This window comes from Protopterus annectens, chromosome 9.part0 (genome assembly GCF_019279795.1).
Source record: "Protopterus annectens isolate FY-2018-M chromosome 9.part0, PAN1.0, whole genome shotgun sequence".
NCBI lineage: Eukaryota > Metazoa > Chordata > Ceratodontiformes > Protopteridae > Protopterus > Protopterus annectens.
The window spans coordinates 1737379632-1737398686 of NC_056743.1; the positions used below are offsets into that span (position 1 = coordinate 1737379632).

General features: G+C 39.4%; 1 protein-coding gene across 2 annotated transcripts in view; it reads left to right on the plus strand.

The window, feature by feature from the left end:
- LOC122812235 (cell adhesion molecule 4-like) overlaps positions 1-19055 on the plus strand; it is a 507138-nt gene that overhangs the window by 329584 nt on the left and 158499 nt on the right. Inside the window, exon 3 of one of the 2 annotated variants that reach the window (XM_044084591.1) lies at positions 17433-17702. The exons of the other annotated variant lie outside the window; for it this stretch is intronic. Within the exon in view, the coding sequence (XP_043940526.1) occupies positions 17433-17702 (270 nt within the window). The remainder of the gene's footprint in view (positions 1-17432; positions 17703-19055) is intronic. 2 annotated transcript variants of the gene reach the window in all.

Sequence of the window (19055 nt, forward strand, 5' to 3'; positions counted from 1 at the left end):
TCCTATTAGACACATATTAGAAAAGGGAATGGTTTATTATTTGGTTGTTTCTTGCTTGTGTTTCCTGTGGCAGCTTCAGTCTGTGCTTTATTGTTTTACCTTCTGGGTCATCATACTGTCTTTTTTTAAGGTTACTTATCATTTTGGTGACCAGGTTAACTTTATTTATTCATAGTTTTTTGTTGCTAGCCTTATGGAAGGTGAAACTAGCATGGAAGGTGACGATAAGACCAATAAGGAAGAAATTGGTCAAACCAGGAAATTGATTCGGCAATTATCCCAATTGATAGATTTTTTGACTCCATTGAGCCAATCAATGTTTGAGTGTGTTAACAGGGCATTCAAGGGGAGGAACCAGGAAGTAAACGGCTGGCAAAAATGGTGCAAAGATGGGCGCAGTGGTGGTGCATCTACTCCTTGTAGTTCTGCTTTAAATAAACACTGATTTTTATAATACACCAAGGATTTTGGCAGGAAGAGGGGAAACTAATATTAGTGGAAGAAGTGAACAAGTGGATGCATCAGAATTGGCTGGTTTGGCAGCTGGCAATGGACAAAGTGAATCTGCAATGGACTTCCACAACTGGCTGAAGGGTAGTTTTTTGGCAGATTTTAAAAACAAAACAGCCAGACCTGAACCAGTTTCTGAAAGCTATAGAGGGAAACTGGTCAGGTTTGAAAAACTGCTCTACAAATATAAATTATTGGACATTGAAAATGCTTATTTAACTGAACGTATTTCTGAAAATATAGTCCCTAAGGGACTAAGAATATTTAAATTTCCTAATAATGTTGTGTTTGGTAGCAATATGTATAAAAAATTGTAGAAATTTATAACAGATGTGTGCTTGATGTATTAAGATGTATGATAGTGGAAAAAATAGAGTGAAAGATGAATTGTTAAAGGAAGTAGAAATGTTAAATGAATGTATAAAAAATTATTTGATTCACACCATTCCTGAGGAAAGAGTGAAGTATGACAATATTAGGAGGGACATAGATGGACAGTGCAATGAATTTATTAAACGGAAAGTAAAAAAAACTTGAAAGAGACATAAATGAGTATAAGAATGATAGTGCATACCCAAAACTTAAGGTAGGAGGGAGGCATTGGGAATGGAGGAACACTGAGATAGGAAAAGGAAATGAAAATGTGAGGGTCAGTGATAGATTTGGATGATTTTGGAGATGATTTTCGTGAGGAACAACCCTTAAGGAGATCTGAAAGGTTAAAGAATAGGGATGGATATCAAAATGAAAGACAGGACTCGAATTTTCGAGGGGAAGCAAGAAGGGGGAGAATGAGGTACTGAGTGTGGCTAGTACCAACCACCCCGACTTAGAAATTGCAGACATTGTTCAAGATGAAATTAACCCTTTTAAATTTATTAAGAGTGATTTTAGTATTTATAATTTTAGTCACACAATTTTAACAAATGAGCATTTTAGTTTATTAAGTAAGGGTATCAAATTTATTCCTTGGAACAAAGGAGGTCTTGCCAGAACATTAATGGATGTAAAATAATTTACTAGAAAAATGAATTTTCAAACCATTATTAGCCAGAATATTAAATATGAATCAACAAGAATGACTAGGAGAAGTTTATTTAATCCCCCCCCCTATATCCCCAGATAAAAACACCTGGAAAATATAATAGAAAGTGGGGTTAGGGATAGTTTTAATAAGGCAAAATACAAAAATAACCTGAACCCACTTGAAAGTAAGACCTTAAAAGAAATTAGGGGTGACAAAAATTTAAGAATTATGAAACCAGACAAGGGTGGTGGAATGGTTCTTATGGACAACTTGATGTATGAGGGGAAAATGAATGAAATTTTGAGGGATCCTGATAAATATTCTACCGAGTCTATAAACAAAATAAATATAGCGTATAGATGTATAGACATGGCACTAGATGAATTATTGGTAGATGGTTTAATAAACAGTAAGACATATGGTTACTTGAAAGTGGAGAAGCCAAGAATACCCACTTTGTTCGGGATTCCGAAAATACATAAGGATGAAATGAATCCACCCTTGCATCCAAAAGTTTTGGCTGAAGGTTCTAAAACCTTACCACTTGCTAAGTTCATAGATGGAAAATTGAAGGCAATATGGGTAAAAAGGTGTAATATATTAAAAGACTCTTGGGATTTTTTAAGAGGATTAAAGCAGAATTTATGGAAAGAGCATCTAAGATTTCTGACTATAGATGTAGTGGACTTGTTTTCAACCATACCCCATGAACAAGGATTAAAATTACTGGAAGAAATAGTGTTTGAAGACAACACTTTAAGTCATAATGAATGAACAGTAATTATGCAGTTGATTGATCTGGTTTTAAAGTATAATTTTATTTATTTTAAGGGATAATACTTTCACCAGATAAAGGGAGTAGCAATGAGGGCAGCTTGTGCCCCTACATATGCGAATTTGGTATTGGCTAAATCTAAATGGGAAGAGAAAATTGTTTTACAATCACAATATAGGAGGTGTTGATACAAGAGATTTCTGGATCACATTTGTATTTTTTGGGTTACACTGAGTGAACAGGTACCAGTATTTATTGATTTTTTAAATACAAGTACAGATTTTTAAGAATTTACTTATTCCCTGAGTGAAGATACCCTACAATTCTTGGACATAGAAAAATATAAAAAAGACAATACATTTCAGTCCAAGGTCTATAGGAAGAAGACCTATTGGAACTCTTACCTACATTATAAGTGTGCTCATCCTATGTATTATAAAAGAAATATAGTAAAAGGCCAGTATGTTAGATCATGTAGGATGACTTCAAATGATGATGATTTTATGAAAGAAATGTATGGTCTTAGAAAAATGTTTAAGAATAGAAGTTATCCTGACTGGTTAATAGAAAAGGCAGAGATAGAGGTGATGGAGGGTAGGAAGAGTAAATTCAAACCTATATTGGGTATAGATGTTACTGAAGAGGAAGTAAATACAAGAAATGTGGATGAGAATTTAAATAATGCATTGGTGTTAGAGTACAATGCCAGTTCAAGGATAGTGAGATAAGTCGTTGAAAATGAATGGAATAGGTTTATAGCTTTCACTGACTTAGACAACATCTCGAAAAGTAATTTAAAGGTAGTATATAAAAATTCCAATAACCTTAAAAAAGTATTGGAAAGTAATATAGATACCCAATATCCTAATAGGAGAATAAAGAAAGGAACATTTAAATGTGGTCATTGTTCGCAATGTACCTATGTTATAAACAAAGAAGAAGTTTTTATAGAAAGTAGAAACATAAAGCTAGAAAGCAGGGTCTTTAATAATTGTGATTCTAAAGGCTTGGTATACCTGGCATTATGTAAGACATGCCAAGGCTTTTATGTTGGAAAAACAGAAAGGAAACTAAAGAGAATATACGAGCATATATATGATATACAGGTAAAAAAGGAAACAAATGCACTGTACAAGCATACTAAGGAATGCCCGGAGGCACAATTTTCATTTTATGTTATTGAGAGAGTTGACATAGATATAAGGGGAGGGCTGTGGGAAGAAAGAATAGAATATAGAGAGTTGTATTGGCAACTAATACTAGAGGCAAACAAAGCCCCTGGCCTTAATGAAAATATTTCCATAGCCCCCCTTTTGAAAATAAGATCAGCCAAATTGTAATATGTGTCTAATGGGAACTTCAAGAAACTTGCTCATATGTTCCCTTTTAAGGTTTCCTAAATGCTTTTCAATTTCTCTACATACTTTTTACTAAACATCTTTTTTATTAAGTAATTTTATTATAATGTTCATTTGAATGCAATTTTAACAATATGGTTTTAACAAGTTTTTTAACCAAATGGTGATATGTTATTTATGTATTCTTAATATAGATATTTATTTGTAAATAAAACATATTTTAAAGTAGGCATTTTTAGAACACACTCTATGTAAGTTATGTTTTAAGGAAAAGGGAATGGTTCATTATTTTGTTGTTCCTTGCTAAATCCTTGTTGGCCACTGGATGGTGCTAAATGGATTAGTTTTTGCAGAAGTATTTCTGCCATTAATGAAAGGTTTCATCTCATTTTTTATTTATTTTTTAATTCATTCATTCATTTTATCAAAATGGAATACAGTTTTAAAAGTGAATGGTTGTTCATAATATGATTATGTGATTCAGTAATGTATTTGCACATATTTTCAGTTTTCATTATGTTAAACACAACAATGCTAACATCAGGTTAAAAGCATAATAGGACTTTTTTACTTTTTTAATTACAAGTTGATTGCTTAGTAAAGGTGATTTGTTAATTGAAATAACATGCTTTATATAAGGTGTTAAGTTTGGAAACAGCCCACATCTGATGAAGTAGGACAAACGAAAACGTACTGTGTATTTGGAGGCGTTCATGTGAACTGTTTGTGGCTTGTGGATTAAACTTGTGTTTCCTGTGGCAGCTTCGGTCTAGGATTAGTTTCTAAAGCTGCATGGGTGATTTTTTTGAGGCTGTATCAACTAACAGGGACTAAAAGAGACAGCAGGTTGAGCAATCTGCTTTAATATCCTGTTGTTGTCTTTATTTTTTTTTTTTTTTACAGGAAGTTAGGGACATGTTAATGAGTTTGTTCTGCCACTGTCATTTTTTGGTCAGTACAAGCAGATTTTACTGCCTAGCACGGGACTCAACTTTAACAACATAAGCACGGTATGCATAACATTTGTTAAGGACAGTTTGTGCCCCATTCTGACACTTAACTGGTTTGTCTTCTTACAAATATTAGAGTGTAATCCGCCCTCTACATGCACTACATAAGTGTTCAAGACAGCATAAGACAGGTAGAAAAGTGGTAAGGAGGAAGTTAGTGACAGAGCGGAAGTAGAGTATTAAGAAACTTAAAAGAACAAACTGAACACATTTATCGTTATCTTCTGAGCTTAAGCAAATGTAACTGGGTTTATTAAACAATCTTGGTAAAAAAATGGCATTTGTGTTGAAACATGAACTTACATGAAGCCCTACACTTTATTAAAACAGTTTCCTTGGTTTTCAAAGTGTTGAAGTAAACAGTAATCAATACCTATGCCTCTAAGCTAAATCTTTAGATTTGGTTGCAGTGGCTATAGTGGGCCCACACTGTATGGTATGGACAATAACCTGAGAGCTGCAAATATGATCAAGCATGTCAAACAGTTTTTGAAGAAAACCACACTTAATTCAAACCATCTAAGGACTCTGGGACCTCCCCCCCTCCAAAAATCTAAATTTCGGAGGGCATGATTCTCTAACTTATCAGCTTAAGTCAAAAGATTTTAACTGTCAGTCACATTCCTTTGGACAATCTTCCCACCTTATAGGTTTATAGGTTCATAGGTAGGTACTAGGCTATTGGCCCTAGGGCCTATATAAGCCTTGCCAAATAGGTACCCTGGCTTTCGCCACCCAAGAAAATAATTTTCTTGTGCCCCTGTCGAGCAGAGCCACAGAAGTGATCCCCAGGGTGAATTTACTATCTCCCATCCAATCATCAAGATTTTTCTTGAAGAGTGCTAATGAGGAGCTTTGTTTGATATAGATAGGTAGTTTGTTCCAGAGTATGGGAAGTCTCTGGGACAGGAATCTATCCCTCCAACATGTTCTGTTTATTGTTGTGACAAGGTTTAGGTCCCTAGAGCATGTAGCTCGGAAGGATTGGGATTTCTTTAAGTGGAGCATTTCCAGCGGCTCTGGGTTTGACATAGCTTTATATGTTAGGCAGAGATTGCCTCTAAATAGGCAATATGTGACGGAGTAAAGCTGAAGTTTTTTGAGACGGTCTGTGTAGGGCATCTGTTTGAGGGCGGCAATCCTCTTTGTGAGGTATTTCTGTGGCTTTTCCAGTTGTTATAGATGTCTTGTGAGGTACATACCAAAAGGGGCACTGTATTTTATAATGGGTCTAATGAGTGACGAGTAGAGGGGAACAATAACCTCTTTTTTCCTGGATGAGAAACCTTTTGCGATGAGGTGTGCCATGTAGAAGGATTTCCTGACTACATTGGTGGTGATTATCAAAGGAGAGACTACTGTGCACCTTTGTCCCAAGGTCTCTTATCACACTTTCAGTGTTAAGTAGACTACTGTCTATGTGGTAGTTCATGGGTACAGAGTTTTTACTAAAAGGGATGACAATGCACTTTTTGGCATTGAGCTTGAGGTCATGGCTTTGATACCAGGCATCTGTCTCAGTGAGGCCCTTTTGTAGGATGTCCACATCGTTAGGAGTTTGGATTATGGCTACTAGTTTGCTGTAATCTGCGTACTTCATTAGCCAAAGACCTTCTCTGTTAGCCTGTACTTCAGAGAAGTAGATACCAAACAGGAGAGGGCCCAGGACTGAACCCTGTGGTACTCCACTTGTCAATGGTCTAAAGTCGGATTTGGAGTCAGCTACTTTCACATTCTGTTACTGTCAGTGAGCCAGTTGGCAGCCCATCTTGTGACATAGGGATCTATACCTACTTTAGTGAGTTTATCTCTAATTCCAGAGTGGGGGATGGTGTTGAAAGCCTTGGGGAGATCTAGTTAGGCTGTGAGAACCACCTTACCCTCATCTACGGCTTTGATGACCACTTCAAAGAAGTCTATCAGGTTTAGGAGACATGATCTGCCTTTTACAAACCCGAACTGGGTGGGGTCCAGAGTTTGAAGATTACTAATGTCATTGTTTATAAGTTCCATGATGATATGTTCCATAGCCTTGCAGACCAGGCTCATCAGGCTAATGGGGCAGTAGTTTCTGGGGTCCGTGGTGGCTCCTCCTTTGTGGAGTGGGATGACCGTTGCTGTGCGACATTCAGTGGGCACAAAGCCTGAGGTAAGGCTATGATTGAACATGGTACTTAGGTGGGTGCCAGTTCATTCTGTAGTTTGTGTAGAATGCAGCCTGGGATGTTATCAGGTCCCATGGATGCTGTGTTCTTGGCTTTGGAGAGTGTGTTTTTTACCTGTGCAGCCATGATTGCAGGAACTTTGCATTCTTCCAGTATAGAGATGGGCCCTTTAGGGTGTAAGAGGGGGGTAAAGTTAGTACTGAGCCTATCTGTCAGGATGTTGGCAATATCAGTTGGTTCTGTATATTTAGTGCCATTGTGCCATAACTCAGAGCAGATCTGAGTGTTGCCATTGAGATTCTTGACATAGCTATAGAATGTTTTGTGGTTGTCTTTAAAAACAGTGGCAATTTTGTTTTCATAACTAGCTTTGGGGGATTGTATGTGGGATCTCAGCTTCTTACTGAGGCTGACAGGGAGTTCCTGCAATCATGAGACTTTACTGTTTTTTGCAACAGTTTCTTTCTTCTGTTAACAAATAAAAATGCCACAAGGAGGTAGAAATGCGTGGAATAGAAACAAAACTCCAAATAGCGTACCAAAAATGTATTTGTCCGCTTTCGTAGAAAACTTCATCAGATGTGGATGTCTAGGGTGATTAGTTTGTGGTCGGATCTGACCAATGAGAAATTGACCTCTGGTGTGGAACACCGGTTGCCCATGTTGGTAATGACCAGGTCTAGGATATTGCTGCCCCTGCTAGGGGTGTGGATAAGTTGATCTAAGGTATTGGAATTTATGAATTTCAGAAAACGTTGAGCAAAATACTTGGTACATGAGTAGTTTTCTCAGTTAATGGTGGGGTAGTTGAAATCACCCATTATTAGGGTGCTAGGTTGTACCCTAATATTTTCCAGTGTATCAAGAAATGAGGAGTGGGAATTCTGGAGCATGGTGGGGGATCTTTAGCAAGCTACAATTTGGACTGTGGTCTTGCCCAGAGTTAGTTGCACTTGGATAATCTCTGATGCATTATGCTGAGCAACTAGACTGGAAGTGTGGATATCCTTAATGAATATGGACACACCTCCGCCTTTAGTGTTTCAGTCGAGGTTAGGTGGCCAAAAGGTGTGGTATGAATTATAGCCTGGTAATGCAGGGGTGCTCTCTGGAGCCTTGAACCAGGTCTCGGTCACTGCACAGATGTCGATGTTCTCCATTTTAAGGAGTGCCTCGAGTGAGTGCATTTTAAGATTTAGACTTCTAGCATTGAGTAGCATTACCCTCAGATTTTGCTTGCTTGTACCTATTACGGTGGTGAATTTGTCATTTGAACCTTGCCAAAAAAGGCACTATAGGGTGGCAAGAGCCTTAGCCAGTATCTGGAATCACTAGGGCAACAGGTGCAGGCCATCTCTGGCAAAGCATCATGGTCTGTCGATCATGTCATCCCAGGCAGACAGATACTGGATCCACTTAGAATGACACCAGAAGCTTAGCCAATTGTTGAGGTCAATCATTTTGTCCTTGTACTGTGGTATCATTCTGGGTGATGCCAGGATGCTACTTAGGGCTAGGCTCATACCTGCCTGGGCTACATGATCGGACAGCTCCTCTATGTCTCTTTTCATGTAGTCCAGGGAGGTACATCTCAGGTCATTCACACCAACATGGACAATGAGGCTTTGCTAGAGACAACTTGCACCTGTCACCCTTAGGCTTTCAAATACTGGCCAAGGCTCTTGCCACCCCCACAGTGTCTTTTTTAGGCAAGGCTCAAAAGACAAACCCACCACCGTAAATAGCTCAAGTAACAAAATACTGAGGGTAATGCTACTCAATGCCAGAAGTCTAAACCTCAAAATGCATGCACTCAGGCACTCCTCAGTGTGGAGAAAATCGATATATGTGCAGTAACAGAAACCTGGTTTAAGGCTCCAGAGAGCACCCCAGCACTACCAGGCTACAACTCATACCATACATTTCAGCCACAGAACCCAGAACGAAATACAAAAGGCAGGGGCGTATCCAAATTCATCAAGGATACCCACACCTCCAAGTTAGTGGCACACCACGATGCTTCAGAGATCATCCACATGCAACTAACAACTGGCAAAACTGCAATTCAAATTGTAGCTTGCTACAGATCACCCACCATGTCCCAGGACCCCCATCCCACATTTCTGGAAACACTGGGAAACATAAAGGTCCTACCAAATGCCCTAATATTGGGTGATTTCAATTACACAAACACTAACTGGGAGAACTACTCAAGTACTAACTCCCTTGCCCAACATTTCCTCGAATTTATAAACTCAAATGCCATGGATCAACTGGTCAATACTCCCACAAGAGGTGACAACATATTGGACCTGGTCATCAACAACATGGGCAACCGGTGTTCCACACCAGAGGTCAACCCCCTTGCTGGTTAGATCTGACCATGAACAAATCATTCTGGATATCCACATTACACCCCCACCCCCGGACAAGGAAACCACTGTGGAATACTTTTCAAAAGCAAACTTCACTTTACTTAAGACTGAGGTGGAAAGTTTCAAAGCTCAAAAACAGCAAGCAACCAGGTACCAAAGCACAAAGACCAGTAATCCACACTAGCACCTCTGTCAGGCAAAGCAATAAAGCCACTGATAAAATCTTCAGTGAACACTCATTTAGCAGATTCCAACAGTTGGAGAACCACCAGCACTAACACAGACAGAGGTGCTAGTGTGGATTAAACGTTTCAAAGCCCTCATGCTAAAGGATAACACTGCACAAGCTGCAAAATCCTTTACTAATGCATTCTACGGGCACCTACAAGAATGCATGAATCGTGCTATCCCAAGCAGAACCAAGACTCACTCCCCCAAGAAAAGGAAACCAGTCTGGTGGACCCTTGCCATAAACAAGCTATACAATAGAAGGAGGAAACTAGTACAGAAAAGAGTAAAATCCCAAGAAGGGAAGACATCCCTGATCAGTATCAGCAAGAAACTACGATCCCTTATAAAATCATCCAAGGCAAGCTTCGAAAGAAAAATTGCCAAGGACTCCAAAGATAACCACAAGGCATTCTTTAGCTGTGTCAGGAATCTAAGTGGCAATGCTCAGATCTGCTTGGAGTTAGTGCAGAATGGCACAAAATACACTGAACCGACCGATATCGCCAACATCCTGTCAGACAGGTTCAGTGCAAACGTCACCCCCCTCTCACCCCCAAAAGGGCCCATAACCATACCAGAAGAATGTAGAGCTCCTGAAATCAGAGACACTCAGGTTAAAACAGCCCTCTCCAAAGCCAAACACATAGCATCAATGGGACCAGATGGTATCCCAGGCTGCATCCTACATGAGCTCAAAGACAAACTAACCCCTCACCTAAACACACTGCTCAAACTCAGCCTCTCCACAGGCTACATACCCATAGAGTGATGCACAGCAACAGTTATTCTGCTCCACAAAGGTAAGCCACAACAGACCCTGGAACTATCGCCCTATAAGCCTGACTATCTTGGTCTGCAAGGCTATGGAGTGCATCATCATGAAACTCATTAACAGAGACATTGGGAACCTCCAAACACTGGACCCTACTCAGTCCGGCTTTGTTAAGGGCAGATCGTGCCTCCAAAACCTGGTGGACTTCTTTGAGACAGGCACCAAGGGTATAGATGAGGGAAAGGTGGTACACACAGCCTACGTAGACCTCACAAAGACCTTTGACACTATTCCCCATTCTGGTATTACAGACAAGCTCACCAGCCTGAACACCCTACGTCACAAGATGGGTTGCCAGCTGGCCCATGGACAGAACCCACATGGTGAGAGTTGCGGAAGCTAGGTCCGACTCTAAACAGGTTACAAGTGGCGTTCCCCAGGGCTCAGTCCTAGGACCCCTCCTGTTCGGCATATACTTCTCAGAAGTACAGGCAAGCACAGGAGGACCATGGCTGACCATGTTCACAGATGACTGCAAACTAGGGGCTATAATTGACTCTCTGGCCGATACAGATATCCTCTAAAAGGGTCTCACAGAGATGGATACCTGGTGTCAAAATCATGGCCTCAAGCTAAATGCCAAAAAGTACATACTCATCACCTTTGGAGAAAACAAAGTACCCAAAATCTACCACATAGGTGGTTGTCCCCTTAATACGGAAGACATAATAAGGGATCTGGGGACTTAAGTAGATAGTAATTTTTCCTTTGATAATCACATTGCTAAAGTGCTTAGAAAATCCTTCTATGTGGCCCACCTAATCACAAAAGGGTTCACATCCAGATAAAAAGAGGTCACTGTGCCCCTCTACTCATCACTCATCAGACCCATCATAGAGTACAACTCCCCATTTGGGATGTACCTTACAAGACACCTGCAACAGCTGGAAAGACCACAGAAGTACCTCACCAAGAGGATCACTGGCCTCAAACAGATGCCCTATGCAGCTCGACTGAAGAAAATCCAGCTGTACTCGGTTGCATACTGACTACTCAGAGGTAATCTCTGCCTGACATACAAGGCCATGTCCAACCCAGAATTGATGGACATGCTCCACCTAAAGAAAACCATATCCCCTCGAGCCACATGCTCTAGGGATCTAAACCTCACCACAACAATAAATAGGACATGCTGGAGGGATAGATACCTGTCCCAGAGACTTCCCATGCTTTGGAACAAGATTCCAATCAACATTAGGCAGAGTTCCTCACTAACACTCTTCAAGAGAAACCTTGACGAGTGGATGGTAAACAGAAAGTTTACCCCAGGGATCACTTCAGTGACTCTGCTGGACAGAGGCACAGGGAATTAATCTAAGGGGCGGCAAAAGCCAACACATTCTGGCTAGGCTTACAAATGCCTTCAGGCAGATAGCCTCGTACCTACCTATGAACCTATATTTGTACTTGTTGTGGAGTGACCTGAGTGCATGCGTTATGTGGCGGATCCTGGCACCCGACAGCCAGCTGACAGTAACTTTCTCCTTGTTTAGCCTGGTGAGTGGAACATCAGTGTGCCTGACTATGACTAGAGTGTTGGGTATGTTGTGTGACTACCATCTCATAACACTGCTCCAGCCTTGAAAACTGTCCCTTAAACTCTCAACAGTTGATTCTTATACTTCACTGATCCTTTTTAATTCTATGTAGCTTGGCTGTCACACTGTCATCAGTACTTGTAATTTTACTGTAAGGTTGGACCTAATGACTCCCTAGTGAAGAGTCTGGTATTGTGCATCGTTGTTTGCACAACTCATGCATGTCACAGTAGAAGCTTCAAATATAGAAGGTCATGATTCTTGCAAGAAATTAAAGCTTCATCTCTGGTGATTTTATTTTCAGTTTATTGACTGATCAGCACTTAGCTGATTTATTATTTAGCTTAAAAAATGTAGACCCATTACAACTTATTAAACTAACATACTAGTGCATGTCAAGGGGGGGGGGTAACACTTTATCAACCACTGTCCTGCTCAGCTGCAAACCTGAAGTCCCCCGGGGGCTCTGTAACTGAATGCACCTTGTATTCATTGAATAATACTTGTATGCCACATTGGTGCATCTGGTGCCATTTCCACAGTGGTGTGCCACTTCTATGGCACATGAAACACTATCCCATCCCAAATAGGCAGCATTACTAGCTGATAAGGCAGGTTGTGTAATGCCCTCTTTGCTTTGTCTATATGTGGATGTGTTTTTGCACATACTGATGTGTGTGTGTGGGGGGGGGGGCACACAAATGTACAATTGCTTGCATATGTGTATGTAACTGTGAGTTTGCATATTGAGCCCCTAACGTATTTCACACTGTAACATGTATCTGTCTTTTGCCTTTCTGGGTTTAAGCATCCTTTCTATGTGGTGTATTTTATACTACTGTGTGGTCTGAACATAGCATTTTTTGCCACATACGTCTTACTACTGTATGATCCTTAACCGAGTATATCACCTGTACTCGCTGTATCACCTGTACTCACTGTCAAGCTGTAATTTGCTAGCTGTAGCACAACATTGTGCTTATGTGTTACCCCCTGGCACACTATACCCGGTGCCAGTATAGACACCCTCAGCTGCCATGCAGCAGCTTTATGCATCACAATACTCGTCCTCTGTTCTGCAAATTTCAAACATTCCATTATTGTCTATATATAATTTTTGGCTTACTCCATTTTGTATTTTTTCACAAAACTGCAAATTTTATACAATTAGCAGTGCAATGCATTAATGTATTACGTGGGCATTCTTTTCATACTAGTGGCCTCCTTATATGGCACTTTGTTAGTCAGAACTACTGCTCCAGTCAATTTTTAATTTCCTGTACTTTTTGCACTGTAGTGTTGTATCCATTTGCATTTTGCTATAAGGTATTTCACATGGAGAGGTCTGCTTAAAGAAATTCCTCTGAGATATACTGTCATGTCCTATTCTCTGTTAGGCTTCTAAGCACTCTCTACAATGTATCGAGAATACTGAGCTGAATAAAGTATTGACAGTAAATCCAGACAGGAATACAGAGTTAAAATATGTGCAGCTTCTGAAACATGGAAACATTGAATACTTCTTTTATTATTTAAATGAAAAACAGCACTTAAATACAAGAACTGTAGGGAGAAACAGCATGTTTGACCTCAGATGACCCCCCCCCCCCCAAGAAAATGTCTACAGGTATAGCTTCTTTCAAATAAATTCTACATTCTTTCTAGAACTATCCATTGAAACCTGCAGGAATGACAGCTAGCCACTACTCGTCTCTGTAAGGTACCACACCAATCAGCACTCTAGGTCACATGACTTAATGGTAATTCCCACCTTATTCCTATATCCTGTTGCTAACATGCATCATAAGCTTGCACTTACAACACTGTCAGACAGTCAGAACTCTTATTTAAACCTTATCTTTAGGAGATCTGTAGTGAGGCATTCCACTACCAGACAGCCAGACAACTGTCGGCTATCTGTGATTACATAATACATACACATAAGCAATCGCAAGAGGGAGTCAGTACAATGGATCTCATTGAATTGCCCTTCAGTAAGATGGTCTGATGGTTATTTTCCAAAATGTACAAGTGGGTGAGCCAGAGTAAGCTTGAGCCAGGCTCGAACTTGAGAATAAGCTCCACTTGGCTCATAGTTTGGCCAGGTGAGGAGCCAAGTACAAGCCAAGGCATCAGTTCTAGAAGTCCTTGTCTTTATTTTAAGGTCATAGTTGAATAAAATTTCACTTGGGACAGAACCACTGAGCAGGCTTTGTTTTTTTTTCTTTTTTATGTGAATTTTACACTGAACTTTCAGGCTGTCACTGCTCTCTGATAGGTCCAGTTTGAGATTTCAGATCTGTGATTAGCCGAGGAGTCAATGGAGCAGTATATGATGTTAGCAAGAAGGCAATTTAAATTAGCAGTCTCCGGTTCATGATTTGTATTTTTTTTTTTTTTTTTTTTTTTTTTAGTATTTACAATTAAAACTGGGTGAGGACAGCTTTTGCACTTGTGTTTTGACAGAAGAGCTGGAGTCTGTTCTAATAGGAGGTTCTACACTCTGCTGAGATAAGTCTGCTTTGTGGAAAGTAGTCTGAGGGGATAGCTTTGAAATCATTTTCAGCCTTGGAGTTTTGGATGGGATTTTTTTCTGTAAATTTTCTGAATTCCATGGTAAGTAGTATTACATTCCCTCAGAAATTTTGTACAAGTCAGAACAGAAATAATGGGACTAAAAGTGACCAAAATCAGGGATAATTTTTAACTGTTATTGCAATTCAATTACCAACAGGTTTTGTATCAGCATTTTTTTCTGAACAGTAAATATTAAACTCCAGTGTTGGCCAGACTGCACTCTTCAGTAACTTAACCCTACATTTGTAGGCTAGTAGAGTTGGAGAAGCTGCATCCTGAGATTTGTTATTCTGATTTCAATTATGGTTTATTTATTTATTTGTTCATTCAGTCATTCATTAATCACCATTTAACTGCATTTGTGTTGCTTAAGGTCAAGATACATTAGTCTCAGAAATGTGTTGCAATACTTACAGTGATTAAGTAATGTTCCTTTAAAGACAAGCAGGTAAGTGCGTGCATGTGTGGGTGTTCCTTCTTTGAAGGTTGGGTGCCAGGCTGGCAACTCAACACCATAAAAATCCACCGCCAAGCATTAGCAGACCGTTGAGCTGCTGTACCGACCCCTAACCGGGAAAAGCCGAAAGACCCTCGGTATTCTTATAACTGTGTGCTCTGCTTTTGACATTCAGTTCACAAGGAAACTGACATGTGGGTGCTCTGTTTATGTCATTTGGTTCCCAAAGTAAATGCTTGCTTTGAATTATCAGTCTGAAACCCAGTATGTATTTGAATCATTTCACTGGTGTGTTTTTATAACATGAAAAAACAGATAGTGTTTGCCAAGAAAGTGATATCTTTTTGTCTTACATACAGTATGTGGCATATTATAACTTTTCCCTATTTTTCATTGCTGGCTGTGGCTTGGATCTTAATATGCTCTAAGAGCAAAGCCAGACCCTCGTCTCTGACTCAGCTCTTTTTCAGAAATCCCTGGCTTGCCCACCTCTACCAACACTATAACAGGTTTCACAGTGTATCAGTTGAGATGAGTATAGATGAGATCCCATATACAGAGGCAAAATGCAATTCCATGTGGGAAGTGAAGGGAAGCACAGGCGTGGAAAAACAATCAAAGCTTCACAGAGATGTTGAGTGGGTAGAATGCAAGAAAATATCCATAAAGGATCTCTGGCATGTCCTAGTGAAGCACCTTTGGCCTCATCTTCCTCCCTTTTAGGTATAAAGCTAGAAATGCATACTATTTTCCAGACTAGTATAACTGCTGAATAACAAACCCACCAACAATGGATTTGTAAGCTTGCGGTATTGAAACATACAGTGTCTTTTTGCTAGAAATAACAAGTTTGGGGGGGATTACCCTGGTTTAAAATGTACCTTTCCTCCCTGCCTGTGATAATGTCAGCTTTGATAATAAACTGTAAGGGACCTTTAGGGGTATTGCTTGCATGTGTCACAATGTTCGTCTCCCAAAATACTAGTTTGTTGTGTTTGAGAGCAATCCTTCATTGGATATGTTTTCATGGAATTGAAGTTCCATGAATGCAGTCATAAATGTTACTGCATGGAGTGCTTTTGGTTGTGTCATCTGCAGATGTAGTGCTTTTTACTGTTTAATAACTGCTGCATCATAAGATATTTATTTAAAGAAATAAGTGATGGTAATTGACTGTTCATCTCTTCACATATTGTGTAAAGCCAAATGAAGATATCTCTTTTTTCATAACTTGGCCCTGAATTCAGTAGTCACTTTAGGTTAGGTTCTGAATGTCTCTCCAATTTCTTTATCTGTGTTTTTTTTTTTTTAAATCTTGTCAGTGAGTTCTGTACTGTTTGTAAATTAATGTACCATGCTTGTTTATTGATAACCACACTAAAGAAGGTTTGACACAGAATACAATTGTACACCAATGATATGTCTTCTTTACAAGTGAAACCTATTTTTATAAACCCTTTGCTATCAATTGTCATTCTTCCCGTGTTACTATTCCACTAGTTGTACATAAAATTAATTTCCCACTTCACTGACACCATCAGTGTGGCACAGATTCCTCATGCAATGTGATGGCAGCGATAATGCCAGACTAAAGGAAACAATTAAATGTAATTTTTTTCTCTTTTCCCTTCTCTTTTGTTCATTTGCAATTGGTGTATGCTTGTTCTCATGACTTAGGAATGTGTGACTTTTGCCTTTTAAAATATAAAAGAATGGACAATGTCTTTTGAAATGTGTTGGACCTCCAGACTTTTGGACTTCTTTTGCGAGTGTGACAAATGAGACAAAAGGCCAGGAACTGTCTTTTGGGTTGTAATTGCTGCATATCACTATGCCCCACAATTTTCGAGTCAAGGAAAGAAAATAGACTAGGATATGCATATAAAATATAAAAAAAATGTTTTGCAGCAGTTGGCTAAATTAAGTAATGTGGTACAATTGTCGCCATTTGAAATTGGGATATATGGCCAACATAAAGATCTGGATGGTAGAAACAGAGATATGATTTGAAATCATCTTCTTATAACCTAATTAGTAATAGCCAGGGTTTATCAGAATGGTGGCAATGGAGTTATCTGGCTTTCTTCTTCACTAGAGAGGGTGACAAAGCATGTCTTGGTATGCTAGGTCTGTGATGAAATCCAGAGATACAGTTCAGACAAGTGTTACATACGTATAACAAGCTACAGCAGGATGGCTGAAGATAAACATGGTAACACAAGTGTTATCATTCAGGGTGCCTATGGGTATTATTCAGAAAGGAAACCCTCCAGACATCTTCTGATGGTGCACTACTATGCAACCTTTCCAATATTACTGTCTAAGTTTTTTATATGACCTGAAAGTCATTGTTCTGTAGGACTAATCCCATCTGCTAATGGGGAACTGTCAGATGATGTCTCATATGTGTAGCAGGGCAGGAAAGACAGAAAAAAAAAGAAGCTGGCAGAGAAACTAGAGAAAAAGAAATAGAACCAGAGCTTGGGTGGCATGTTATGGAGATACACCATAAGTTAATATGTAGAATAAATAATCTGGCTTTATTGAGAATCTTGAGACTTGTTCTTTATGTTTCAGGTCAGGATAACCTTCTTGTGTTTGAACCAAAAGTCCCAGTTGTGAAGTATGGAGAGCCACTGACATTAGTGTGCAAAACGAGCTGCACCAATATTACATTACTGGCATGGGAAACCTCACTTGATAGTAATAAAACTACAGAGAAAAACAAGACTACGCTGCATATTTACAATGTTACACAGTTTAACAAAGCTCCAAGGTGTGTTATCAACTGTAATGTAAATACCGAACCAATCCAACAAAGTCCGAAAATTGAAATCTTTGTTTACAGTAAGTATACTAGACATTGTAAGTAATAGTGCAAGCAAACTCATATTGTACTGTGTGGTGTTGCAGTGAGTGTGTGTGTGTGTGTGTGTGTGTGTGTGTGTGTGTGTGTGTGTGTGTGTGTGTGTGTGTGTGCTCGTGTGTAGGGGGGGGCACATGTACACATCTGTGTGCATATGTAAGTGCTTATTCAGTTTTGTAAAATGCTATGAGCATCACAAGGTTTTAAAAATACATAAATAAGGCTAAATATTAGTTGTTTACCCTTTTCACTCCATGAACATTTCCCTTTAGAGCAGCCATACATCAATATGCTATACAAATTACATTATGCATGGAGCAAAGAATCTTTTAGAGACTGTTAAAATGTAATATTCAGAAAAGAAGTGCACCTTGAAAGCATTTAAGTCATTAGTGAATATAACTAGCGATACTTTATGTCTTACTGTGCTCTGAGATGAACAGTTTCTTCATAAAATTGGTGGTGTACTGTTCAGAAACAGGCAAATTAAGGAACGGTTTTAAAGTCTGCCTTCATTCAACTGCTTTGTTTGCTCTCTCTTTCTTCCTCTCTTTCTAAAGGGGATGGCTGACTGCTGTTGTCTCTATCCATCCACAACCCCTTTTTACCACTTTTGCACAAGGACTCAAGGTGTCCCTTCACCAGTGACCATCATCTAGACTGAATGTTCACACTGCCATGCAGCTAGCCCTGTCACAGTTATCCTTCCATACCACATACACTCTTGCATACTGACATCCGTGCCTGATTTAGAGTGTCTATTTCACCTACTGCATATATTTGGAATGTGAGAAGAAACTGATGCATGAGCAGAAAACCCACCCAAACACAATCAGGACATGCATATGCCATGCAGAAGGCACCCCCACTGAAAATTGAACCAGAGAACCTCTTGCTCATTGTCATGAAATAAGTCTGCCATGCATCTCATGAGTTCAGTTTTGAATTGATTGTAAGATTATTTCTTACGTATCCAGACATAGAATAAAAGAAAAGTCATAACAAAGTAAGGAAAGCAATCAGCCCAACAAATGCATCAGCTGAAGAAAATAAAGTAAAATCTGTTAAGAACAGAGGTGAAATTTTTTACAGATACATTAGAAAGCAAAGAAAAGCTAATAAGGACATGCAGTTAACTTAGGGGAAGAAAGATAGGAAGGAATAACCGAGATTACAAAGAAAATAAGTGTTTCTGGTCAGTTCTCAGAGAAAAGAATGGGAAGTTACCTGTAGCAAACAAGACAGATATTTTTATATTTCCAAGGCTGGGGGAGGGGCTGAGAGCTATTTACTCATACCATAGGATGGAGTGGGTGGAGAAGAGTGTCAGGAGT